The sequence below is a fragment of the Melanotaenia boesemani genome, chromosome 24 (assembly GCF_017639745.1).
Source record: "Melanotaenia boesemani isolate fMelBoe1 chromosome 24, fMelBoe1.pri, whole genome shotgun sequence".
In the NCBI taxonomy this organism is placed as follows: Eukaryota; Metazoa; Chordata; class Actinopteri; order Atheriniformes; family Melanotaeniidae; genus Melanotaenia; species Melanotaenia boesemani.
This window is the reverse complement of record NC_055705.1, coordinates 12,768,831-12,796,765: the sequence shown is the minus strand read 5'-3', so window position 1 is coordinate 12,796,765 and position 27,935 is coordinate 12,768,831. Positions and strand designations below refer to the sequence as shown.

General features: G+C 37.6%; 1 protein-coding gene across 10 annotated transcripts in view; it reads right to left on the bottom strand.

Moving 5' to 3' along the window:
- Window positions 1-12,846: 12,846 nt before the first annotated feature.
- Window positions 12,847-27,935, bottom strand: part of tns1a (tensin 1a) — a 98,931-nt gene continuing 83,842 nt past the window's right edge. For 2 of the 10 annotated variants that reach the window (XM_041978996.1, XM_041979004.1), the window contains 17 exons: window positions 27,059-27,139; window positions 26,682-26,845; window positions 26,207-26,351; window positions 21,894-21,968; window positions 21,477-21,503; window positions 21,142-21,223; window positions 19,082-19,635; window positions 18,905-18,991; window positions 18,664-18,792; window positions 18,437-18,532; window positions 18,265-18,342; window positions 17,925-17,996; window positions 17,455-17,481; window positions 16,932-17,100; window positions 16,307-16,375; window positions 16,191-16,220; window positions 12,847-16,029 (listed from right to left, as the gene is read on the bottom strand). In XM_041978996.1, coding sequence (XP_041834930.1) covers window positions 15,900-16,029; window positions 16,191-16,220; window positions 16,307-16,375; window positions 16,932-17,100; window positions 17,455-17,481; window positions 17,925-17,996; window positions 18,265-18,342; window positions 18,437-18,532; window positions 18,664-18,792; window positions 18,905-18,991; window positions 19,082-19,635; window positions 21,142-21,223; window positions 21,477-21,503; window positions 21,894-21,968; window positions 26,207-26,351; window positions 26,682-26,845; window positions 27,059-27,139 — 2,015 coding nt within the window. In that variant the 3' untranslated portion in view covers window positions 12,847-15,899. The remainder of the gene's footprint in view (window positions 16,030-16,190; window positions 16,221-16,306; window positions 16,376-16,931; window positions 17,101-17,454; window positions 17,482-17,924; window positions 17,997-18,264; window positions 18,343-18,436; window positions 18,533-18,663; window positions 18,793-18,904; window positions 18,992-19,081; window positions 19,636-21,141; window positions 21,224-21,476; window positions 21,504-21,893; window positions 21,969-26,206; window positions 26,352-26,681; window positions 26,846-27,058; window positions 27,140-27,935) is intronic. The other 8 variants (XM_041978997.1, XM_041979005.1, XM_041978999.1 and 5 more) reach the window with 7 other exon arrangements.

The window sequence follows — 27,935 nt, the reverse complement described above, 5'->3', positions numbered from 1 at the left end:
CTCCTTTTTGCCTTCAGAATTGCTTTAATTCTTGCAGACATAGATTCAACAAGGTGTTGGAAACATTCCTCAGAGATTTGGCTTCATATTGATGTGACGGCATCATTGCTGCAGATTTGTCAGCTCCATATCCACTTGGGATGGGGGATAGCAAACATTTTCCAATCAATACAATACCACTGGTTTATGATAATGAGTTATATATCTATATTAATGCTGGGCACGTTAACGCGTTAATCGCGCATTAACGCAACACTTAATTAACGCCGTTAATTTTTTTAATCGTGCGTTAATTTTTTTTTTTTTTTTTTTGCTGGCCGCTGGCTTTGATGACAGAAACATGGCGTCCATGTCTCTCTTCCCTGCTGCAGCGGTGCGTCTGACGTGATCGGGAGAGAGCGGGTTTATTAAAATAAAGAGATGTTTTCTGTCGGGAACAGGAAGAACAAAAAAAGAACCAACATTTCTCTTTGTCAAAATACATGCAGATGGACAGAAGATCGTAATTTTTGGACGGGAAACTTTTTTATTATTATTTTTTTTAATAAATGCGGTTTTAATTTATGCAAGACAGTAAAGGTAAGACATGCTTTCTGACTTTTACAAACGTGAAGCACAAATCGGGTCTTCTTCTACCTCTGGTTCGGTGAATCTTGGTCATAGCGAGATGAAACTTAAAGCTGTGGAATCTGTGAGATGTGAGCTTTTAGTAGAGGAGTTGTTTGTTCATGTTCGTGCCGTGGGGTGGACACGGGGAGACATAATTTGTGTTTACATATTTTTCGAACTTTGTGTAGCTGCTCTTTAAATAATTTGTTGTCTCAACTGTGTTTGGTGGTGATAGAAATGGTTTTACTGAGCTGGTAGCTGAGATTCTGGACTTTCTGTGGATACCACACATGTTTATAGTTACATCTACAGACCTGACGTTACACCCGGAACGAGATGTTAACCCCTTATCTCCCGGTAGCGGAGGCTGAAAATGAAAGTTTAGAGACATTATAGGCCAGAAACCTGGATAATGAAGCACTGAAGGTGCATGGATGGAAGTTATTGTGCATATTGTGAATATTTCTCTCTCCTCACCATCTAGAAGCTGTGAGATTCTAATCCTGCTTTCTGTCTGTTCACCTGATGCTGATATTCATCACATATTGTTCCTTCTGTGTTTAGAAGGAAGCAGCTTCACAGCTTTAAATTCATCCTGCTGAAGTTTTACCTTTTAGTTAGTAAATCCTGAACATTTCATCCTTCTCTGTGCATTATCCTGCTGCCAACCAAATGGTGTGTTTTTACATGACAGTGATGAATTTAGGCAACAGGATTCCTTGGTAAGGTTTTGAAATATTTAGTTTTGGGAGTCTAACCTCATCAGAAAATCTACAATAGCAGTTAAGCACATGTCACAAACTTTATCACTTTTACATTCCTCCACAATTTGATTCAGAGTCATGAGGTGCAGTAGTAGTAATCTGACTAATTTCAGGGCAGTAAGACAGAAGACACAAACCAACAACACTTAAAGTGTGTCAGTGCTAAAGTTAGCTGATTAGCATTAATCAAACAAGCTGAAACTGATGAGAATGAGGTCATCCTCAACCAGTGTTAAGACAATTCACTTTAAATATGGTTGTGCAGCTATTTAGCTTAAAATCAAAAATAGTATCATACTAAATATCATTTGATCCCAACACCTAGCATGCTACAGGTCAGGATCAACCTCATCTGCAGGACTATGACCATCTATCAAGAAAATGTAATCCTCAAGCATGTGTTAACTGTGTTGCATCATAATAGAAGACAACTTCTGCTGCTTTTACAACACTTACAGTGAAACTTTTGACACTACATGCCCGAGTTGTTGACATTCCTGATCCCAGATGTCTCCGGCACCTCATGCATGATCACCTTTCCACATCACAATGTCAAGACATCAATCTTGTACTGTTCTCGGTTTAACTTGAACTTTAGTCTACCTAAATATTCATCTAATTTGACATTTCGAGACAACCATCTGTCAAGATCAATGTTTTGTACTCTGATCCCATCATAAGGCTAATGATAGCAGCAACATGATCGAAGTGTTATGTATAGGGATATAGTGTTACCTCTTCACTAGAAACAGCCTGATAGCCTTGTGTCTTTTCCCTATTGTAAAACTCTCATATTATTGGTATCAATTCCAGGTTTCTGTTGCTTAAGGCGCAGGTGAGGAGAGAGTACAAAAGGCAGCTTTTGCTGATACTTTTGGAAAGGTCATAATGTGTGTAACTAAGTAAACAGATCTTTTGTCTGTCTCTTGGACGACTGTGTTTTATCTATGTTTTACTTGGAAATGAACCAACCATGAGCTTTAATATGGCTCACAGTTCATGGAATTGGACACAACCTTTCCCACGTGTAGACATTTAATTATGATTCATCCTGAAGAAAATATCCTTTGTAACAAGATATTTTATTATATCCTGTTAATGGAGAGCTGCAATCACCCAGAAATAACCATTTTTCGCACTAACAGGTGGTGGACTTTACAACATATTCTGTTTCAAAGGTGCAAAAATGGTGGAAAACTTTTGAAAAAAGGTTTTAAAAAGAGAAGTTCATTTTCTTGCATCATTTTTTAAATGATTGCATCTAGGAGTTCAAGCTCCATCATTGAGATCGTCTTGATTGCTTATTACCTTTGGCAGGATTCATAGACTAAATAATAATTGTGTAATGGAATCGGTGCTGACTTAAGTGCAGGAAATAAATGGTGGTGGTAATGTTCATTCATGCTGGCAATTATCTCTGCCTTTTTCAATAGAAAAGGGAAAACCCCCTCAAAGCAAAGAAATTATTAACTTTGGAAATGCACTATGTTGCATTGATCCAGAATCATAACCACTTGCGTGGGTGTCCGTCTGGTGCAAATGTTGCTTTGACACCGGGCAGCTATTTAGGAGAAATCAGTCTTGGTTTCAAAGCACGTCTTCACCTCAAACTATAGTTTCCAGCCAGATGAATCTTCAAATGAAAGATTTCTTTTTCTTCTCTGTGCTTTGGAAAGATCCTCACAAATACGATCTCAGAAAATGATGTGAAGAATGAAAGGCGCCTTATGTTTCAAAAAAAAAAAAAAAAAAAAATAATTAAAAAATAATAAAAAAAAAAAAAATATATATATATATATATATATATATATAAATAAATAAATAAAAACATCTGAAACTAATTAGGTTGGTCGAAACCCATATTTTTTAAAAGTGTTTTGGAGGTACTGGCTCATTGTAACTGACCCAGGATCAGGCCTTTCCCACCTCAAACACCCTCAAGGGCCACGTCGTAAAAAGAAACACTTACGCCCCATCATGACTCAGTTTTGGGAGTATTCTCATTTATGTATAAGAATTAGCATTTCCTCAAAAATGAGGGAAAAATTTTTCTAGTTTCATATAGTTGTTTCTCAATCAGGGATGGACCGGCCATCTGGCATACTGGACATTTTCCCGGTGGGCCAACATTGTTTTTTTTTTATTAGTATATTTATTGGTCTGACTGCTCCACATTACTCAGTAGATTGGCGGCCCAACTAACATCGGGCCAGTCTGCTAAAATTTCTTAACACCACCCCATTTTGCTGTGATCCTTGCGTCTGAGTAATTCATTCATCCAAATAGTCTATTTTCTTTCTAGACCACCGGCCCACGAAGCATGTTGATGTGCGGCTCATTGGTATGTTCATAACTGACACCAGGCTTAACCAATAAGATACTTTAAACCCTTTTTGGCTCCATGCCAGTGGATGCATCTACCTGTCAAAGCAGGCCCTTCATCAGCTGCAGTGAATGATGATGATGATGGTAGAAGTTTAGGTAAGCTGCACTGCTTTTACATAACTGAGGTTCTGTTCTGGGGAAAGAGACCCATTAAACCCAGTAAGTCTCATCCATACAAGCCAGTTAGCGGTCAACACACTAGCTGTTTGCAAAGTTATGATGAAATGATAAAAAACACACCAACAAAACAGTTGTTTTACTACCATTTTAGTTGATCTCATTACATTTATGGAAATTAGTTTCTGACGACAGTGTTTCCACTAGCTGGTTAACTAGTTGTGTTCACTGGTTAAAACAGCAGAAAATTTAGTTCTTTTATGTCTTCCTGAACTAAATTGTCTTGTTGTGGGCTGATAGTCGGCTACTTTTGGGACAAAATGTGTTAGAAGTAACTTCTGCATAGGTGTGTATAGACAGAAATTACACTTTAAAAGTATTCCATATACAGAAGCTAAACACTTTTTTTTAGATTGTCCATTTATTTACATTAAGTCAGTGTTTTACACTGGTGCAGTTATTTTTCTCTTTATCAAAGAATCCAATAATTCTGGACCTGCCTCATTATGTTTAAAAGAAAAGAAGAATCTCCAGTCTTTTGTTGAACCTGGTTGAGATAACATCTTCAGTAGATAAGAGCTGGCAGCAGACACAGAGATACTGTTTCTGCACTTTTTCTGGGAATAGTTTTCATCTGATTCATCATTTTTTATGTCTGTCCTTTCTATTTTCTTTCTCCTTCTAACACAAAATGCTGCTCTAACATTTAAATGTGCTGGAATATAGATTTTAATTTTATTAACAAATTAAATGGAAGTATTTAATTTGTCTACTTCTAACCCACTGCATGTTTTTAGTGGTTTTTAAGGAGTTGCATAGTTGATTTTCATATTTAAAAAGGCACAAATATTTGTGGTATGTATGATCATGTCAGTTTTAGTCTTACTGGACCTCAGTGCTGCATTTGATAAAGTCAACCACAATATATTGCTTAAACAACTGGAGAACTGCGTGAGCCTCTCTGGCACTGCACTACACTGGTTTACATCTTATTTAGAGAACAGGAAGTACTTTGTGTCAATAGGTAACTTTACATCTGAGCAGACAAAAATTACACGTGGAGTTCCCCAAGGTTCCATCCTGGGGCCTCTTCTGTTTAACATCTACATGCTCCCACTGGCACAGGTCATAAAGAAAAACAAAATTAGTTAACATAGCTACGCAGATGATACAGAGATATATATTACAGTGTCACCAGGAGACCGAGGCCCGCTTGGCAAATGCATTGAGAGAAACAATCAAAGATCACCACAGAGCTTCAGTCTATACACGTAAAAACCACCAACCAGGCCAGAAATCTGGGTGTATTGATGGACTCAGACCTTAACTTTAAAAAACACATTAAGGGAATTACTAAATCAGCCTACTATCACCTTAAGAACATATCATGGGTAAAAGATGTCTTAGCAGGACCTGGAAAAACTAGTCAATGCTTTCATCTTCAGTCTGCTTTATTATTGTAACAGTGTTTTTACAGGTCTACCTAAAAAATCAATTAGATACCTGCAGCTTATTCAGAACTCTGCCACTCGAGCCCTCACTAAGACCAAGAAAATGGATCACATCAGTCCAGCTCTGAGGTCTTTACACTGGCTGCTGAAATGTGCTATACAAATAAATTAGCCTTGTCTTGCCTATGAACATATGTGGGCCGAAATGATCACCTCTGACCTCAGTTATGTCTTATAACCCAAGAAAAGAGTGTGGTGGTTTGTTTCTTTGCAATACATCCCTGTATACTAGTTTTTCCTTGTTTCTGCTTTGTTGAGCTAGAGAGCCAGCCAATGACAGTGTGTGGGTGTGGGGACTATAAACCATTCTGCTCAAATTACTATCACACATACAAGCTTAGTCAGCAGAATGTGCACTTTCACATAAAACCCTGACGATTCAGCATTTTGCTGCAGGGTTGTGAAGGTGTGGTTGTGCTTATATGTGCATTAGGAGGTAACCACTGTGAAACAATTGGTACATTAGATTTTATTCCTTCAATTCAGTGCATTGTTCTGTGACTTGCCATCTATCCATTGCCCCTTTCCCACATGCAACAATTATTTAATTAAATAAAGCTAAAAATCTGAAGGAGTGAAAAAAAGAAGTCAAAACCTCCACTGTTATGATAAATCCACTGTAACTGCATACATAGGAAAGAAGCAACAGGTGCTGCTGGGTTTTGGCAGTTCTGACCCTTTTAGAAGGGTGTTCACACAATGACAAGGAGGAAAGACATCAGCAATGATCTTAGTCATAATCTTTGCTTCCCATCAATCTAGAAAAACTTCTAATGCTATTTCCAAACTGTTTGGAGTTTGTTTTGAGAAGTGAAAAACATTCAAGAGAGGTGTCAGTCTTCCCAAGAGTGGATTTCCCAGCAAGTTCAGTCCAAAACTGTGCAATTCTCAGAGAAACTGCAAAAATCCAAGAGCTACATCTCAGACTCTACAGGCCTTGCATGTTAAAAGTTAAAGGTGCAGTGTCTAAAAATTACTGACATCCAGTGGTGAAGATTGGCATAGCAACAACCTTAAATGCCAAGCACAGTTGTGAATAGACAGAAACGTTAGTAGCCAAAATCTTTGCAGATATAAAAACCTTTTCATTTGTCAGTGGATCCAGTGGCCTCAGGTGCAGCAATGACTGTGCTTGCTTCAAAATTGTGCACGTGTACTGTCTTCTTCTATCTACCTTTTAAGCTGTTACTGATGCTAAACGGTGCTCTAGTAACCATTAAACAAAGCTAGTGTTCTAAAAATTTGACATAAGCATAGGCATGACATTCTTTTGGATAATGTTCATGCCTAGCACTGAAAACCACAAATGACCCATCCTGCTTAGAAACTGTGTCAGCATATGACCGACTGTAATGCCATTAGTGGTTAGTTTTGTATATTATATTGCAGGTTTTGCTAATTTTTTTGCAAATGAGGTCATAAGGTCATTTAAAAATGTTTTGTAGCATTAGCATCCAGTGTCTTCTGCCAAACTGAGTGAGACTGATAGAATAGGTAAGTTCAATATTAATATCAGTGTAACCAACCTATCAAAAACAGCATTCCTCTTAAAGGGGCTATATCATGAAAAATACACTTTTTTTTAGTACTTAAATACAAGTTTTTGTGCACTATTAGTGTTTATCAATGCAGAAAATTTAAATACATTCTGTCCTGATGCTGTGTAAATATTTTTATATACTTTTTGGGTCATATTTTTCAGTCTGTTTTGTTTTCTCTATTCTCTATTAAGTTTTCTTATCTATTACATCACAGTATTTGCTGTGGGTCTGCTAAATAAGGTCATGGACTTCTGGGTAATTTTGTGAAGCCGCTATTTAAAAAAAAAAAAAAAAAAAATTCTTGAAGCGATTCTGTAGTCCATGTTAAGTTACCAGTAGACAATTTAAAATGTGCGGCTGTTGAGTTTACCAACCCAAGCATTAAGATAGATTTGCAGAAAAACTGCATCTGAATGAGGGGTCAGTTCCTTCTCTTGATGGAAACTACGCACACAGATCGGTAAGCTCCAAATAACACTAAAATTATGTCAATCTTTATTTTAAGACATGCATTTTGTGTGTTGATATGATGTATTTGCCGTTGTTCTAATAGTATTAGCATTGTGTCTTCTGCTTCTGTTAGTGCTGTGTGCTAACTTTTAGCTTCCTACCTGAGGATATAACTGTACTGTGTGCCTTGAATAAAATGATTTGGCTTTTTTTTTTGCTGTTTTGTGTAGTGGAACACATGATCCAAATGCATTCAGTGACTTTCGTGACGCTCGCATTGGCTAACTCCTTAACAATGTTGAGGCCTTGTTTATCTTATTCATATTGTGGTAGAGTGGAAAAAGTAGTGTTGGAGGTGAGGGGACAACAGCTGTAGAGATGGCATGGGATGATGAAAAATACATGAAAGTGTATGAGGAACTTATCAGTGAGGGACGAACAGAAAGGGAGAGAGGAAGTTTCGAAAATGTAAGGCTGGACGGACACATTTTGCGTTGTTGACATCTCTAGTAAACTTGCCAATAAAAAGTTTCTCTGCCGGTAGATAATCGTATCGCTGCTATCAAACTACAAATATGACCGAATAGGGTGGAGTGGAACTCTCTGCGACCTGGAGGGAGGCGTGGCATGAAATGTCTCATTCACATTTAAAGAGACCGAATCAAAACGAGTCGCTCTAAAGACGCGCCTTAGAACAGGGGTTAACAAGAGGTGAGCGGAGCTAGAATAACCAGGAATTCAGACCAAAGCATTGCAGTTCAACTTTAGATAGACCATAAATTAATGATTTACATGTGAAAAGGAAGGATGGAAAAGCATGATATGTCCACTTTAACTGTGTTTTATCAGTTTACCCCACCTATCAAAATGGTATAAAGTAGGATAAACCAGCAGATAAGGCTGGTATGGTATTCTGATGCCAAATCATCAGAACACTGGTACAGCAGTTTAAAGCTCAGAGGGTTCTTACTTCACACAGAGTTGTTTGTCCATTCAGAGACACCATAGTAAAAATGGTGGCATAAATATGTCAGCTAGCATACAGTATATATACCCACCGGATGTAGATATAAATGGCTCATTCTAAGATAATAAAAAAAGTTTAGTTGATTGATTATATACCAATAGAAGCACAGTTTTGAATGATATACTGTATAAAATTTTCTGCCATTGACCTTTGATTTTGTAACATGCTACACCTTTAAAGTTCATGACAGTACGGATTGAAAAAGACTGAATGAGTATGGCTTGTTTGGAAGGGTAACCAGGATAAAGCCTCTTCAGTTGAAAGAGAACATGGCGACATGGCTTAGGTTTTCAAAGCTGCATCTGAACAAACCACAAGACTTCTGGTACAATGTCCTTTGGACCAACATTTTATACAAACTGTTAAACATGGTGCTGGATAGGTGATGATTTTGGCTTTTAGAGACTGATCAATATCATGTTAATGCCACTACAGATGGTGCTACAAGTGATTGAATCATGGTGTATATAAAGTCATTAAAACACTTCTTTTGCTTAGTTCTTTTTTTTAAATAAATACAACACTTAAATATCACATGTTGTTCATCTGAGGTCATATTTATTTAATTTTAGGTGTCTGTAAGAATCACAGGATTTATTTAAAAAAAATAGTATTATGTCCTTATAAGTAAAATTGAAGGACAAAAAGAGTACTTTCTTTGATCGTGAGTTTTTTGGGAAATGAGCTTATTTGGACAAAGGTAGATTAGATCACTGATAGCATTTTAGCATAATTACAATGCTCTCATCTAACACTGCCAAAAAATGAGTTGTTTTTAAAAAAGCCAACCTTATTTCTTAAAATCACCCGTTCAAACAGGAAAGGCAAAACATAAACATATCTTTAAAATCACAAATTAAGATAACTGCATGTAGAGCAGACGCAGAGTGAAACATTTTTTCTTCGTGCTGGCAAGGTGAAACCTCCATGTTTCCCTCCAAATCTAAGCTCGTGCTTGACTGAGATGCCTCACTGTTTCCATTCAGTCTCATAAAACCTCACCCTTAAAAAGAAAAACTGAATCAGATTGGAATCATCACATGCTAAACTGAAAATGCACTAGAGGTGGATGTGGCAGATATGAACACTGATGAGACCTTGCATGCATGATCACTGTTCTGGAGAGATTTCACACGAGCGTGAAGCTGAAAAGGAAGTTAGTGAGCTGTTGCGAGAACATGGTGAGCTATGCAGAGCCTGCTCTGCTGTTTTGGCTGGAGAACAGCTGGCCCGTTTCAGAGCCGAGTGCTTGACGGCCTCTTCCTGACCAATGTAGATGTGAGGTGAAACCTAGTGTAGGAGAAGCCCAGTTTCCACCCACAATAAGCCTGAACTCAGTACTGTTATCTTAAGGAAACCCTCAGGAGCTGTGAATCGGTCAAGCTGCGGATATGACAGGAGTCAGGAGTGTTTTTCTTAGCAAATGGGCTAAATCAAGGCTTCTCTTGAGAAGATTATCACTGGCAGAAACAGCTCACTTACATCACTGATGAGGTTTTAATAATTTCCTACAAGATCTCTGTTCATTGTCAGCAAGTGCACTGACAAAGTCAGCATGCCAAGAATGTTCCAAGGTGGCAAAAACGCACTTAAGATCACTTTTAATTAGCTTCTGCAGCTAAGCTTTATGAGCTACTCCAGAAGATTAAACCCAGCACTCTCATCAAATCTGCTTTGTATTAAACAATAAGACTCAATTCTCTTTGGGAAGAAAAAAAGAAAGCAAAAGAAGGTGGAGCGCAAACCAAAACAACCAGGTTGATTTTTCCATTTGATAAGACTGCAGTGGGAATTTTGCCTTGTTTGAATATTTACAGTCCAGTGGCATCTAAACGTTCAGGGGTTAGGTTTTTCCAAAACGACTGAGTCTCTGTGTGGGAAGGTCATACCTGGGTGAGATGCCTCTCACAGACTGTACACATTTCCACAGCACAGTTTGGCTCAGATTAACCGTGAGATGTTCTTGTTCACGTTTTGACCGCAGGTGTTTATTGAAAGTGACAAAAAAAAAAAAGAAAAAAAAAAGTTACACATGTAAGGAAAACAAAATCACGTGTGTAAAGCATGCATACTTTTTATCATTTGCACTGCTGCAGAAAAGTCAATTAGGGGGCTGGCTTTTGGAAACAATGATAGTTATTATTAATTTATTCCAACTAAAAGCTGGAGTTGCATGGTGGTTTTTCCCCTAAATCAAGATTGAAAAATTATGTGCGATGTTATGACATAGTCAAATAATATTAAATAATTACTTTTTAATGCTTAAACATAACCAAACAGAAGGTAAAAGCAAAAGTTAGCAGCTTGTAAAATCTTGTGGGATAGAAACTTGAGTCTATTTGATATGGAGATGGGTTAGTCCACCATCATACCTCCAAAAATAGACTTTTTGAAACTGTTCAAATGCATTTTTTTGCAAATATTATTTTAGCACATATAGTAAAATTAAGCAGGTCAAAAGTTCTGAATTTTAAATTCAGAGAGCAACAGTCAAACATCATGTTGATAAGAAGATATTTTATTTGTTCTATTAAACCTTAGTCTTCTTGTCCACTTATCTGATGTGACAGTCGTGCAACTATCGACTTCTCCCATATAATGTTCCCTAACTACAAGATCTCCTAATTCTTTATTTACCATCACCAAAGGTACCAAATATCTTAATATGGTACTTTAGTGTTGCATCAGTGGTTTTTTGGAGTTTTTGTTCATCATAATCTAACATTCAAGCAACTTTTTCTATGAAATCTATCCACACAAAACACATATTAACTATTTATTTCCCTTTATGTAAAAGGTTTTATGAGATGAGACGTATTGGGGGAATGTTCATTTTGGAAGTATTTTGTGAGGTTTGTCCACTTTGAAAAAGGAAAAGTATACAAGCATAACTTTATTAAACAGCCATGCTTCATTAGTTTAGTTGCTAATAGTCCATGCAAAGTACAAATGATACAAATCACACTGGCTTAGGGGAATTAGGACTATCAGACTGAAGATTTCCAGATAGTTTTGCACCACTTTTTTTAAATGAAGGCCTTTCCTTGACAGTGGCTTTACCTCCCAGCGCTCTCCTCTCATAGTCAAAGCAGACATGCACATGGTCCTTATTTTCATTTCAACAACTTATCCATTGATTGGGGAGGACGCCAACCGCTGCGCCGCTGATGTTCTTTTAAAACTCAGCTTGTGGTTTTTATTGCCTTGACAGAGTCAGTGTTTTGAGTTTGTTTTGCTTTGTCTGTTTCATGTCATTAAAAAGCTCAACTTTTTTCTTGGCACAGGAGATTTCTTGAAAAAGGAAACATTGCTGTCAGTGCGAGTTCAGTGTTCAAATAAAGGTGTCAAATCAAATCAGTTCACACCAGCTGCGAACAGGCACAAGAACACGACTCTCTGGCTTTAAAGCTCTGACTGAACGCATTCTCTGAGAGTCAGCACAGCCAGGACACAGAAAACAGACCCACAATGCACTTGGTGGGAGAGAGTGCCTCTTCGAAAGCTCATGTGACATGACGACGCACACAACGACAGCACCTACGTAATCTGTCAGAGGGAAAATGTGTCATACATATTTGTGAGTTTGAACACTGTCTGGAGCCATGAGAAAATCTGAGTTAATAAAACAAAACAAAAAAAAAAAAATCCCACTTTTAACTTCTTTAATGGCTCAGTGGCTTGGCCAGAAACACACACCTGTTATCAATTTGTTTGACCTCATCTAGTGATTTTAATTCTTTTTAATTTTTTTAAATGTTCATGGCTGCTTGGATAGTAAATTACATGCAGTAGAGACTTCAAATCAAAAAGGAAATGCTAAATGGAAAATTATCTACATTAGATTTAGATTATAGAACTATACAACTCATAATTAATCTTTACTATGAAAATAGAAAAGGGGGTATGACAGGCCAGTTTGATGGAAAATTTCTGACAAATTGCAAATAAAAAATAAGCTTTATTTAAATATCCAAGTGAACCATGAATTTATCAATTTATCAATTTTGATATAAAAAAACCTTGAGTTGGCTAAAATATCACTAACGACTGTCACATCAGATAAGTGGACAAGAAGACTAAGGTTTAATAGAAGAAATAAAATGTCTTCTTTTAAACATGAGGTTTGACTGTTGCTCTTTCAATTTCAAATTCAGAACTTTTGACCTGCTTAATTCTACTATATGTGCTAAAATGCAAATAACAGAAACTAAGGAAGCTAAATCACCTTCCAGTCACAGGGGTGGGAGTTCAGCCACGTTCCTCATATTCCACTGTGACCCAGACTAAAATTGGAGACCACGAGCAGCCTTTTAAATTAGGTTCCACAAGGTGCTGCAGATGAAGCCTAACGAGGTGATTTCAGCTACATACCTGACAGAGAAGGAATAATCAGTTGGAGGCGGTTTCTTCATCAGGGAAACTAAATAAACACCCACATAATGTTGATGTAACTGATCTGTATTGCTTTAATGTATTTTTTTTCTTTCCCCAGGAACAGGTAAGCCATGACAATATAATGTAAATGATAAGCGCAAACAAAATCTGAGCCCCTTTTGTACATCCTTGGTAGCACATTCATACAACATACAAATCCCAACTGCACAAGGGGTCACAGATTCTTATTTTTATCAATCACACAAGGTAACTCTTGACTCAAAGCCAACAGGTACAATGCAATTTCAGATTTATCTTTTTTTTAAATATTTATTTAAATTTATTTTTTTTATTTATGCAACACTCAATCATAGTATTTTTTCCTCTTCAGAGTTCAGATAACATGAAACTTGTTACTAGTTAAATGAAGTGCTCTGTACCTCTTTGCTTTCAATAAAGCGCCACCATACATTCCGAAATCTGTTAATAGACATTAAAACTGCAAAAAACGTGACAATGATACACAATTTTTTAAAAAACATGTCAAGAAAAAAAAGAATAAATAAGAATAAATAAGTTGCTAACTGTTAGGGGGGCTGGAGGAGACACCTTTGGCAGGGATCTGACAAAGCTGCAGCTGTGGAGCTTTAGCATCACGGTGAGACTCGTCTGACTTTATTTACCTTCAACACTGACACCCACATGAAATTTATGTCACTCCTCTTTTGGTATTGTGAATATAAGTGCTTTGTTTATGCCCTTCCAACAGGAAACAACCGGCTTGTTCTTTCTTGAACAGGCGATGGAGGTGGACACATTTTTGGAGCAATGAGATGCCAGTAAAAACAAAACTAAAAAAAAAAAAAGAAAAGCTTTTGTCATGTGCAGCTGAAAGTCTCGCTATATGAGTGCCAGGGGCCCTTGGTAAACTGTACATCCCATAACACTCACATCTGTGAGCACTGGCTGGTTTGTAAAATTTCTGCTTGAGCTGAACAAAGTGTGTAACTAAGAAGCTGTCGGATACAAAAAGCAACATGCAGCCTGCAGTCAACATAGATGGAACATGTGGGAATCTTTGGCAAAATCATAATTGTAACTATCATGGGTGCAAACAGCTGTTTTCATATTGCATTTGAGTTTAGCCTCTGAGGTTCCCTTTTATCTAAATTCTACCAGCTACAATACATTTGCTTCAGTGTGTGCAAAACACACTCAGATGCTCCTATCCATGCAACTCAGACTCTTGGCTTCTATCCCATTCCTGCCCTGCCTTCTTCTGATAGAACACAAAAATGAAAAACATGACGAGCCAAGAAAAAACATACATGTACAAAGTAATGTACACCATATATTCAAACACATTTCAAAATCTTCAGACTTTGAAATCATTAGCCAAAATAAGTATATATTTTTTCTCAACCCATTATTCTTTATCTAGACTGTACAATATATGTATATATGAGTAATCATGAGGGACCAAAGCAACAAAAATAAATACTTTTTCGCTATGTCACCTTTCAAAGTCATATATCTATGTACATTTATATCAATATCATTTTTCCTTAGCTTATTGTGAATGGTTGAGCGTGTGTTCAACAAGCAGGCATTGCGCACAGTGCATGTGTTTCTTTTTCCTTTGCCCTAAAATGTAATCTAAATGTAAATTTTGACAACACTGTGGAAGAAAAAAAAAACAAACTGTGAAAGGTAACCTTGGCTCAAATCGACCAAAACTGGAAGGGAAACAAAAAGTTAAAATATAGCATCTTGCCATCATGTGATTATTTTAAAAAAATGGGTTGTCTACTTCTTTTTTAGGACTCTGAGAAGAGTACAAAAATGGTGTCTATTTCATGCAGTCTTTGACAAGTGGAACAACCTCAGTGTACTTGTCTAAGTTTTCTTTTTTTGTTCTTTTTTCCATTTAAAGCACACAGCATAGAATGTTTTCAGTGATGTTGAGTGTAGCTATGAGGGAGGGTGCTTTTTTTTTTTGTTTTTTTTTTTTTGGGACAACAACATGCATAAAGAACAGTGCATAGGTCCAGGTCATTGGGCCAGTCCCTGGTGGTTTCCAGTGTGTTTTAGTGGCAGCGTCCAACAGATCCACTACTGCAAGCAGGTGCTGATGGGGAAAGTCTGAGGGCAAAGTGCAAGCCTGAATGCATGGCGCCATCTTGTGGACAAACAGTCTTCTTCGCTCTCTTTGCCATGCTATCAGGAGCTTGCTGATTTCAGATGAGAGTCAATTCAGGAAGCAAGTTGGAGCAATCAGGTTTTGACTGGTGAAGGTGCTACAAGCTGTGGCTGCACTAACACCAAGTGTGGTGTTTTTCTTTTTTTTTTTCTTCTTCTTTTGTTGTTGTTTTTGAGTCAGGTCTGCTATGCACAGTTTAGATTAGTTGTTGTTTCACTGCAGAGCCCTTTCCAACACACAGCAGACCCATAAATGACCTCTAAGGATTTCACAATGACTTTTGTGGAAAGTAGAAGAACCAAGCTTAAAGATCAAGCTAACATGCAGAATGTCTTCAGATACTGTTTTGCTAAAAGCCATCAAGGCCAACTTTTTTCCTGAAGACAAATTTTTTGAAGAAACCAGAATTCTTTTCTTTTTTTCTGTGTTTTGTTCAACACTTTATCTTTTAAAAGAGGAAATAATAATGGCTTAATAGCTACATCATTCTTGCACTTGTATTGCTACTACCTTTGGTAAATCAATCAACAAAATCAACAGAAAACCCTGAAACATACAAGTCTTTACACGTTCCCCGACTGAACGTAGCATTGTTCCTTTAGTCTTTAGCTAGCTATTTCTCTAAGCACAGGTTGCCCTGTGAATAAAGCTCCTCCTTCTAATGGCCTCCCATGTTTGTCACGTGCACAACTCCACACCACACGTCCTCTAGCTCCACTCTGGATCCATACCAAAGCCTTCAAGGAGAGTCAACTCCAAAAAAGACAAACCAGCAAGGCAGAGAGGAAACAAGATAGAAAGGAAGCGGAAACGAATCATGAATAAACTGAAATTAAAGGACATCATCGAGTCCTGGCTAAAAAGGACACAAACGACGATGAAAGATTGCAAAATGGCCACTGCCTTTCAGAGTTAGGGACTTCACCGCTTCATCATTTTGGAGACGAAGCTGACGATGGCGGTGGCAGGCTGATCTGGGTCCTGCTCAGCAAATAAGTGGCTGACATTGTCAGTTGTGCTTCCTTGTTTCCTTGCAACGAATCCAAAAAGCCTACAAGTCAGAAAAAAAAAAAAAATCTGCATTTAGTATTTTGCTGGTACTCAAGATTGGTAATCTTATAAAATCTATAAATATACAGTGTATGTTTGAAGCAGGAACCTTTAAAGCTGGGAAAGGTAAGAACCAATTTTGTATAAAATATGTCAACTTACTTCACTGAACCACCTCCTTCTTTGCTCCATCTATGGAAAGAAACAAGAGGAATTGCTTATGTTTAAGGAAGCGAAGTACAAAAAGCTTAGATTTTATGCATTAAAATTGTTCTTACTTTCTGTCCTGGGGGTCTGTGTCACAGTATGTTACCGTATTGATGGGGTAATGTCGCCTAAAGAAAATCCTGCAGCACAATAAATAAATAAATAAATAAATAAATAAAAAGAAAATAAATAAAAATTAAAATAAAATAAATAAATAAAATGCATATTGTTATGAAAAGTGCTTTGGAGAGAGTAGATTGTGTTGCTTTACAAGTCCTTACGGAATCATTTAAGAATACATAGCCTCTGTTGCTATGGCGAAATATGCTGATTTGGATAACTATTCCTTGACCAACTTTTTCTACAATTAATTAATTTATGTTTTTCTGTGAGTCTGAATTGTGGGTTTGTTAAGAATCATTGATCTATATAAAAAAAAGAAACAAAAACAGTAGTGATCACCAGTGACAGCATAGGCTAACTATGAGCTACTACGTGTATATGTACAGATGCCTTTTTAATTATTTTCATTTGTGCATAAAACTCCCATTATTTATTAACATTTTACATGTTTGCACATTTACAAAGTGACTAACTAGAGCTGTTAGGAATCAGAGGAAAACAAAACAAAAACAAAAGGAAACCAGCAGTTAGCACCATGTGCTGTTACAGTCCGTCGTGCGTGTGTCGACTCACTTCCTCTGGCTGTCCGTGAGCGTAATGCCCTGTGTGGATGCTTTAAAGTGGACGGTGGTGGCAGCAGGAAGAGGGTTGGTTGCCAGCGTCTGACTAATTGCCTTGGCAATGGCCTGAGGCCCCGTGAGAGATTCCATGTCCACAGAGTTGATGTAAAGAACATTGCACGCTGGAAATAACACAAGCATACTGTTAAATAAGAGCAGCTATTGTTAAAGAAGAGTGCACATGCAGGTCAAGGTAATCTGGTGGAATTTAGATTTAGAAATGCTTTAAAAGCACACATTAAGGAATGTTGTGCTGTTTGAGCCTGTCATGCACAGCACAGCAAGGAACATGCTTGTTACACATTGAGATGCTTCTGTAGTGCAGAGATGGTTATTTCCAATATTTTCTGTATGCATGTTTTCTTTCTTTCTTTTCTTTAACTCAAAGCTTAAACTTACAAACAATTGAGGGAAACAATTTTGAAATTCAAATCAAAATGCAATCCCAGTGCATGAAGTTACAAAGCAGTATTTACCATGTGCTTCCTCAGGAACGCTCTGAACTGTAGAGTAAGGATAATATTGTTTAAGAAAATGAGCTGATTTAGAGAAAGATCAATAGTACAAACTAAAGTAAATGTGGAAATTAAATATTTTTTGACAGTACACTGCTGCAGCACCCTCTATCAATGTCTGTTTGAAATGCTCAGCTTCCCTTCCCATCTTTTTAAGGCCTGCAGTATGCTATGTTTGGACAAAATTGTTGGAGTGTGAGGCAGCTGCTCATTCTTTTACGTAGTGTGCCAAACAAGCCTTTAGGCAGGCATTATGCAAAGAGCAGTGCTGTCTCTGGGAGACAATTTGTGCTTTAACTCTGCAGACATTTCACATGCACAGAAAAGGCAATAACACATTGAAGGAAATTGACATACCCTAAAAAGTAAAATGTATACAATGACATAATCATTAAATAAGCTGGGATCAATTAATTTCCAATAATTCTTACCTGCTCCTTGTTTGAGAAGTTCAACAACTGGATCAGTTGGCGTGGCAAGCTCCAACGCTTCTTCATTTGGGTCTTAACGTGACACAATGTCAGACATTTATGTCAGAAATTTCACAAGATTATTAAGACTACAAGCAGTAATCATGTGCTTAGTACAATACAATTACTTATCACTTACAAATTTGCTAAAAATAGAAAGCACAAACCACAAATATGGTCAATTTAATTGTCTGTAACAGCACTTAAGTTGAATTTGGACAGTTTTATCAACAATCTACAATATCTGACTAAACAACAATTCCACAATACTGAAGACAGACATGAAGAGGCCTGAGCTGACCTTTGGTGGGGATCATCAGCTTGCAGGGGAGGGCCAGTGGGGTCATCGAGTGCTGGTACACCAGAGCAGAGAGACATCCTGCAAATGCGCAGCACACACTCCTGTCACACTGGACCACTTCTGCAACCATGGCAGACAACTTTGATGTCATGAGCAGAAAAATTATACTCACCAAAGTAGGGCTCATTGGGGCAGCCCTTCAGGCGGACACCTTTGGGGCTCGTCTCAATCAGGAAGTGCCTCACCAGCTCGTTTGTCATGTCACCAACTAGCAAAGAAAGCGTAAATGAAAAATGACTATCCACAAAAAAAAAAAAAAAAAAAAAAAAGAAAAATGTTTGAGGTCAATAAGTTTAATATAATATAATGAGGAAATGCTGAATGTGCAACAGAATGTACCTTTTTTGTTCTGCTGGACGGTTGGTGGGGGGCAGGCCACCTTCATTGCCAAACCATAGGCCCCACGGAAAGAATGGCTGTCCCTTATGATGAACGCTCCGGGCTCCCTGTCCTTTAGCAGATTGATGGCTGAGGGAAAGAGATGGAGGAAGCACAAAGAGGATCAAGAACGGCGGCTGTGTAATTTATTCTCCAACTTTCAGTTTAGTGGATTTAAAGTGTGGGATTGCTGAACTCTCACCTTGCTCTCTGGAGATGTCTGGCTTGTACCAGAACTTGGAGGTGTCCTGTACAAACTTAACATTCATCTTAATGTCAGGATAACCATCTGTTTGGATGAAAATAAACAAGAGAAATGATCACAGCTGATGACATAAACCATCTGTGAGTTAATAGGAAAACATCTCCTGCATCTCACCATATATGGACTTTGAGACGTCTGGGATGGTGTGTGCGCCGGACAGGTTTGGCGTGCTGCCACCGCTAGCTGGTGTCGGTGTCAGGTTCTTGTTGTCTGTCCTCTCTGCATCTCCGCTGGACATATGTCTTTTTTCAGGCAACTGTGGGGAGACTGGGAAGGTGGGTGTGGGAGGCGGTTGGGTGCTTCCCTGACGGGACGCAGCACCAAGCTCATCGGGTGTGCTATGTCCACTTGCTGTTGTGCGACGTCCCATTAATGGGCTCGGGTGAACAGCAGCTGCTGTTTTAGAGCTTCGGCCAATCAGAGGGCTGGAGGGAACGCCACCTGGAGGGGGATGTCTGGCCAGTGAGGGGCTGGCTTGACCTAGACGTCTTTGGAGGGCAGGGCTGGGTGGGGTGTTGGTGGCCACTGTGCGGTGGAGGGTGTTAGGGCTGCCGGGAACAGTATGCACGCCCATGATGTTGACCTGGGAGCCCTCTGGGGAGGCGGGTCTGTGGGCATGCATGGAAGCAGGGCTGTGTGGGGCACCATCCAAAGAACCAATATTCCTTCTGAAAAACACAAAAGCAAAAATATACATCACTGTCTCTGCACCCCTGTTCTCCACAAAACACTGAACATGCCTTTTAAAATTTTACTTGATAATAATTTTAGTTGAATAAGATCACTTCTGCTGGTAATTCTACCATTTATTGTTTAATTTTAGACTTCATCCTCATGTGTCAAGCTCCCCCTGTTGCCATTATATTTGCCTGTTATTACCACAAAACTGTGTTTCTCAGAGTTTAACATTGGTTTGATGATAAATACTAACTTTTTGACTATTTTTAGAAAAAGCATGACGCACGACAAACTTTGCTAACTCATGCTAAGCTCCTAAATAACTACATGGGAAACTATTGAAACTAGGCATTTTATTTGGTTACTATTTCAGTTTTATGAAAGGCCATTAAAGGAAAGGATCTAATAAGACATTAAACTGGGTAAAGAGGGAAGCAAAGAAAAGGATCCAAACTTATGTAAGCCATATTTTTTTTACCAGATTTAAGGTGTAAGCTATCAGTCTAGTCACTGACTTGTGAGGCGAAAACAGAATATCACTTTTCTTTGGGTGTAATGGAATATGTTTTAGGATATACATAAGCTCATGATTCAGTGTTAAGAGAGGCGATTGTAAGTCTGCTCCGAAGACGCTCCATGAAAAAGACCTATGCTGAGTTCTGTGAAAATATTACAGAGGGGTTCTATAAAATAATACAAAAGAACCTAAAAACATCCTAAAATATACATATATTGTGACACAGAGCATGATTAGTCATCTTCTTATACTGTATTCAGCAAAAGAAATAAAATTAAAGTTGAAATAACTGAGAATTGCTTTGAATGTTATGGCCACTGGGAATTATGGAGCAACTCCAGGATCTGTTCTTAAAGAAATATACTAATACTGCATACCAATTTTAAATGTTAGTAGTGGGACTACCTCCTGTATATGCTGGTTTTTACTGTCTCATTGCTTATCTGTATCTATATCTTTGTATTATTATATTTCTAGATCATTTAATTTTTTTATTCCTTTATTACAAACTTCTTCAGTAATAAACACTGTTTATTACACTGAGCTTTTTAGTGAACTATATCACTTAAATCAGATTTGAATTCAAGATAAGTTTCAACAAACAGTAAAATTTCTCAGTTTCACATCTGATATTTTGTTTTTGTAGGAGTTTAAGTCAAATAAAGTTGACAACTTTGTACTTCTGCCTACTCCTTTTCAGACATTTTAGAAGAAGGAAATGTAAAGGTGTGAATATTGTAAATGTAAATGTCAGAACATGTTTGAAAAAAAAGGACCTTATGTATAAAATTTAATCAAACATAGAGTTTATATGACCTACAAACATTATACCCCCAATTCATTCACAAAATCCCTTCACAGCAACAAAACACACACACATACACACAAAACAAACAAACTGAAAAATGATAAAAAAGAACAATACAAACAAAAAAAACCAACCTAAACGCAAGTGGAACAAAAAAGTAGAAAAACTTACCCATCAACACTGTGGACAGGACTGCTGGAGGAGAAAGGAGCATTGAAAGGTTGTGCCCTGGAGTCCCCATAACTCAGATTATCTGAGGATTACAAACACACATATAGAGATACACTCGTCAGTCCCGTAAGACGTCTTGTGCACACATTTAACAATCAGAACTAAACAGGATTCAGACATCAAACAAAAAGTGGGTGAGACAGAATTGGGAAATTATCCAACAGTTATGCATTAAAACAACACGGAGACCTGGATGCTGAAAAGAAAAAAAATTCTGAATGCTTTTGTTCGGACCAGGAGTTGCTTATGCTGTTTTGTTAAAGGAGTGCCCTTACCTTGCTCTCCATCATTAGAATCAGAGTCTGACAGCAAAAAGAGACAGAAAGCAAGGGAAGAAGAAAAGGACAGAGGGTGTGTTGAGGAGGAGGAGACAAGGAAGACATGAACTCAAAGCATACATGTGGAGGCATTTCCAGGAGTAACAACACTTTAGAGCATAAGGGGGCAGTAGAAAATAGCATTTTAAAATCCACCTTACACACCCAGTAATAGAACTACAGTATGACAATGCAGTGATGCTTGGCATTGAGAGGATATGAGGAAGTATTTGTGCTACTGCAAAGTTATTACCATGGAAACTTAAAATATGTCTGCTCCAAAATATTTAATGTCATAACTCAACTGTAATAAATAAATTAAAAGCTGTAACTTCCATAGTTAATTCTAAGCTAAATAAAACTAAGAGCGCTGACCTGATCCACCTTGTTGATGAGGTTTCAATCCCAGTGCTGACAAAGGAGTCTTAGTCAGACCTGGAGTGGAGCGAGCTACAAAAAAAAAAAAAAAAAAAAAAAAAAAAAAGATTTAAATATATCTTACTACTACAAAAGCTATAAAAACCCACACAACAGCACTGATGAAGAGCAAGATGAAACTTTTTAGCAACAGCACAAATCAGCATTGAAATGCAATAAGTTGTAGATTTACATGTGGCAGGTAAACTTGGCTGATGAAACATTTACAACATACAAAATTAAAACAAAAAGCTTTGTCTTTTTTTGTATCTAAATCATAGTTAAGTTCATAGTTAAGTTGCAAATTCTCTAGTACTGTTGCTATAAACTTCACGTATTCAGTATACCATCCAACCTTAAAAATAAAGACTAAATATTTCCCTCAATTCAAAAATAATAATATAAATGTTGCCTTATATTATATTTGGCCATTTATTTGTAGAGAGACATGATCCAGTATTACATATCTGTGAATGAAAGAAGAATGTGAACCTGAGGGATCAGCAGCTAATTTAAGGGTAAAATCAGAAGCAGGTACTTTCAGTCAGTAGCATCACATCAGGTGTAAGCGGATGCCACTGATGATTGGCGTTTGTAAAGGACCATGTGGACAGGAAAAACAGCTGTATCCAACGACAGTAAAATCCAAATAAACTTTTGGTTTTTAAGTGTTTTGTAAAACACTGCAATCCAGCTTAGGAACGCTCATCCCATCTTTGAAACATGGCAGTGGAAGTGTCATGGTTAGGGTCCATTTGGCTGCATCAGGGCCAGGATAGTTCATAACTAATGAAACAATGATCTCTGAGTTGTACCAGAAAACCTCTTCACAAGATGTCAAGCTCACATACTTTTAACACTCACATGTAATATTTGACCCTCTTTCTAAAGAAATAAATGACATAATATAATGAGAATTTATGCAGAAATATAGAAAACTTTAACGGTTTCAGAGACTTTCAAGCACCACTGTATCAAAATTCCCTTGTGTCTTTTGTATGTTTTTATGCAAGTGACAGTAATAAATAATAATGAAGAAAATGAGGTGTCAAATGGATTAAGTAGAATAAATAAATGAACATCTACTCCCAACACAACACGTGTTTATGCAAATGTCAGAAGACTTAAAGCATGCTAGATATCGAAGCAATGATGGGGTTCAGGTTAGATACGTTCTTCGGTGTCAATACTGGATAAAGTTTATAGATGGGATTTGTATTAATGTGGCACATAGACAGGGGTGCAGACAACTGAGCAAAAACAGAATTATTTCCAAAATGTTTACCTTTTATTTTTCCAGCTTAAGCCATTTCCATTCTGCCTACTCTAAAATATTTTGAAATCACGGGCCAAATTGCTGAACTGAATCAGATAAAGGACATTATTAGGAAATAAACTCTTGGAAATGAATTCAGATGAGAAGCAAGGCAGGGTTTCCATCAAAGGGCTCACTAAAGCAGGCATGTAGAGGTGAAATATGAATGTTTGCACCACAGAACAGGTTCTTACGGCAACAGCTGCAGGTTCGGGACTGACTGCAGGAGAGGGGGCAGGTCTGCTTTTTAAGTGTTCACCCTGTCACCTACTGAGCTAGCTGCTCCATCTGACTACACGATATATATGTGTGTGTGGCTTTTGTCTTTAACTCATATGTATATAAGACATAAACTTACACTACATGTATACATCTATAAATATACACAAAATATACCAATGTTCAATTATAAGCAGTTGAAATAAATGAAAATGGGGAATCATTTAAATAAATTCTGCAAGTGTTTGCAACTAAATTAAACATAACATGAACTTTCTAAATTTCTCTTCCTGTTTGCTTTCCAATGAAAACAAATGTCATGATGATGGAGCATTCTAGCATTTAAAGAAAATAAGATTTACGAAAACATCTATTCTGTGTTTTTCTGTGCTGCAACACTTTATGGCCTCCAGCAAATTTGTCCTTTGTTTAGTGTTTAAAGTACAAATGGATTTGTCATTTATTTTTCAAAAGTATATGACTTGAAGCCCCAACAAAACAAAACAAAAAACAACACAATTTGAAACTTGATAGTCACATTAGTTTTATGGTTGCATGTTTACTCAAATATGAAAGTAATATTTTGTGTGGATTTGGTTGTATGAACACTGTTTTTATGAATTGGAATAAAGTGAATTTGTTTTAATTGGTTCACATGAATTGTCTTGAACTGATTTTGTCTGTAAAGTGCCTTGAGTTGGTGGAAGACAAACAAAGCTGAACTGAATAGTGAATCTGTTTTAACTGCATAATGAACTGGAATGAATTGGCATGTGTCTCTAAAAGCTTTGATATGATTTTTTTGTGAATTTGCTTAATACAAAGCTGAATTGAAATGAATCAAACAATGCCTTTTCTTTAATGTTAGGTCTGATGTTAAAATGTCTCTTGATATTAAGAGATATTTATTCAATCAAATTGAATTGAGTTTAATGTTTAAATTCTGAGTCATATTAATCAGTCTATTAATGCACAGTTTAATATGAACTGACTTGTGTATGTGTTTTTACCAACGTTTCCATTGTTGGGATTAATTTCCATCGTAATGGATGGTGAGATGGATTTGATATATTTTAACCTTGCAGATGGAAACCATTTTTTTAGAGTAATGTATTTAAATCAGAATGTCCTTTTCTTGTTGTTTTTTTCTTTCTTTTCCCTCCTCCACCACTTTTGAATTTCTTGTAGATGGAGTTAGACTTATTACCTAGTAAGTTAAACACTTGTTCTTATCTTTTTTGAGACATGAGCCTCATAATAATCCAGATGAGGAGGAGGCTGTGACCCTCCTCTCCATCAGAAATTCATTCATACACACTTCAGTGCTTGCAAAACATACAAATTTGATGCAACTTTTTTCTTTATTTTCATTTTTTATTTAATTTTTGCTCCACAACCATCTGGTGACCCCCAGAATATGTCTTGAAAACCCCCTGGGGATCCCAACCCCAGCCTGTAAATCAGTAAGCAAGCTACAGCTGTTTTCATTTGACTTTTCAACATGGGATGCAGGAGTGAATTAAATAACCTACCAAATGCAAATCCTCTCTGAAGAGCAAACCCAGCACTAGCATTTTCAGGTTCAACACCTCTTCAGTGTCTCCATTGATACAAGACTATCATGCATTAATGTCCACCCACATCTTGCTCCTGATGAGCTCTCTTGGAATTGTTGGCAAGTATGTTTACATTGATTCTCAGTGGCAAAGAAGACATAGAAGAACTGATAAAGTTTACTGGCAACACTGATAGCGATATTCTGAATAGGAATAAAGAGAAGAGAACGTGACAAAAATAAATGGAGGTGGTGTGCAGTTTGGGCTGTGTCCTTTATTTTCTGGGCATCTGGTGAACCCTTGAACTATGGTAATATTAATAACTCCAAATTTTTATGATGTAGCTGATACAGCTGTGCCTCTCTTCTGCTACAATGCGGTTGGGATATAAGACAGAAAGACTTGGGAAGAAGCTTGGGAGTACTGCTCGATGTGCCACAAAAACATGGCCACTGTGTCATCTGAGGCAGAGACGCTGCTCATCCAAAGAGAATTATTTAAAAAGCCACCACAGAACACATCTGGATTGGTTTGCATGGCTTCCCCAAGGATGGGTGGCTGTGGATGAGCAGGCAGCCTCTGAAAAACAGGCTTGGGGAACAGAATGTCCACATGTCAGGATGAAGTGTTTCACCTTACATGTGAAGGGACAGAGTGATAGCAGCTCCAACACTACTTTGGACAGCGATGGCACATGGGAAACAAATACAGATGTAGAAAAACGTGTGCGGAGGGCTCATGATTGTGAGGAGAGACTCCATTTTACTTGTTACTGATCTGGTTTACCTTAATGTTTTGTATATTTTAGAGAGTGTTTATTAGTTAATTTCTAATATGTTAACATTTTTGACCCGCTTTAATTAATTCGGTTAAGTGCTTATTTAAAATTTTTTCATGCGTTTCATTTCATTTGTTATTGTCCATTCGTATTTTTTTAAATGTGCAGGCGTTTGGTCTTTACCAAATTGGATTAGTATATTATTTGTCTAAGCTAAAAAAAAAAAAAAAAAAAAAAAAAAAAAGAAAAAAGAAGAAGAAGTAAATCAAAATAACAAAAATTAAGTGCTTTTTGTTTGTGATTTGTTTGTTTTATCTGCATGTTGTTTGGAAAAAAATAAACAAATAAAATAAAAAAAACAACATTTGGGTGCGCCCCATGTCTGCAGGCAGCATGAACCTACACACGTTGAAGTAAGGACTCTGTGGTGACACGGGGAAACTGGGGGTCAGGGGGTAGTTCTCACCACCACCACCAATGGTGGGACTGTTGGCAAGCCTTCCCGCCTCATCGTCATCAAATGCCTCCCGGTAACTGTGCATGGGACCCTTTAAAAAGAAATATAACAACAATCATTCTGGATATAGTGATTGCTAAATAAGAGAAAATAAGAAAAGAAAATCTGAAAATTTGTACTTTAAAATTGTTCCATTTCTCAACAGTGATATGAAAAAGTAAAAAAAAAAAAAAAAAAAAAAAAACTACCAAAGTAATTTGTTTTGAGTTTAGTTAGCAACATTATATAGAATGACTCACTAGCCTCTGTAGTGGCTCATATGCTATACCACCCTCAGCCATACATACACAAGAAAACAACTTTTTAGGTACCTACCCAGTGAACACTATGCAAAAAAGGGTCAATGCCCCTAATACTTTACCTCTCTGGGTCTTCCTCCTGGGTTGAGGGCCAAATTGTTGGCAAAGTCTGGTGAATGTGCTGCTGATGTGTTTTCATGGCTGCTCTGGTACTGGCCCTCACTCGTGGTCCGACGCCTGCCTGTCTCTTGCATCACCTCCGGTGTCATCCCTCTGGAGCGAACTCCTGAAATCCCCCAAAAATTCACTGAGTTAAAATCAATATTTTTTATCAAATATGGTCCAGCAACCTGAATTGCCTTCATCATCAAGTGAGACAGTGAGAGAGATGGATAGAGAAGGACGTTTAAGTGGAGCAGGTAATAAAATCAAGAAGTGTGAAACCACAGATGCAGGGAAACAAAAAGTAGAAATTAAAAGTGAGGAAAAGTGGACAAACCAGAGAAGGAATAGGAGCGATGGCGGTCAGATTGTTGTGGTGTCATGCTTTCACTGATGCCACGAATTCGAGCGTTGTACTCTGTTCCAGGGGTTGGAATATCAGATGTTGGAAGGGAGGCAGCAGGTGGAGGAGAAGGAGGTGGAGGTGGAAGTGGGTAAAGGAGGTGCAGAGAAGGAAGCAATGGCAGAGATGATTTTCCATAGACATGGATTTAACAAAAAAGAGCAAAAGTTAGAACAAAAATGTAATTAATGGAAGTATTTTGCAAATGAGTTAAGTGATATAAGATTTGAGATGACAAGATGTTTAAGAACTCCCATGAAGCTCACAAGAGAACAAGTTTTTTTATCAGCTTGACCTGTAACAGCGTTTCTAAAAAGGAATTTACACTTTTTCTCCACTAGGAGGCACATGGAGGCTTCCATACAATTCTACTTGAAGGTACATTCTGTATGCAGACAATGCATGGAAGCTGGAGCCTCTGAACGCTTGGCTATTCTTACTCTCATCCCATCTCCACTCTCACCAGCTCTGGTTCATTTCAGCTGCAGAGCTAATTTTATGAGCACAGGTCATTCCTCTGGAACGACTCCCCATGATGAATTGGTAACAGAAACTGCTGAAAGCTGCACTGCTCATGCTCTGCTACAGAGTTTTCTGTTAGCCTCTGTCAGCACTTTGGATTCAGGTTGGTTTTCTTCTGTATTATTTCAAGGGTTTGAAAAGTGTTTTAAGCATGTATGCTCTTATCCTTGATTTCAGATAGTTAATTACCTTTTTCTGCTTGTAGAGGTAGAGTGGCTTTCAATAAAACACCTAACCCCCACTTTCTCCATTAAGTCAGGCCATTGACAGGAAAAGCAGAATCATCAAG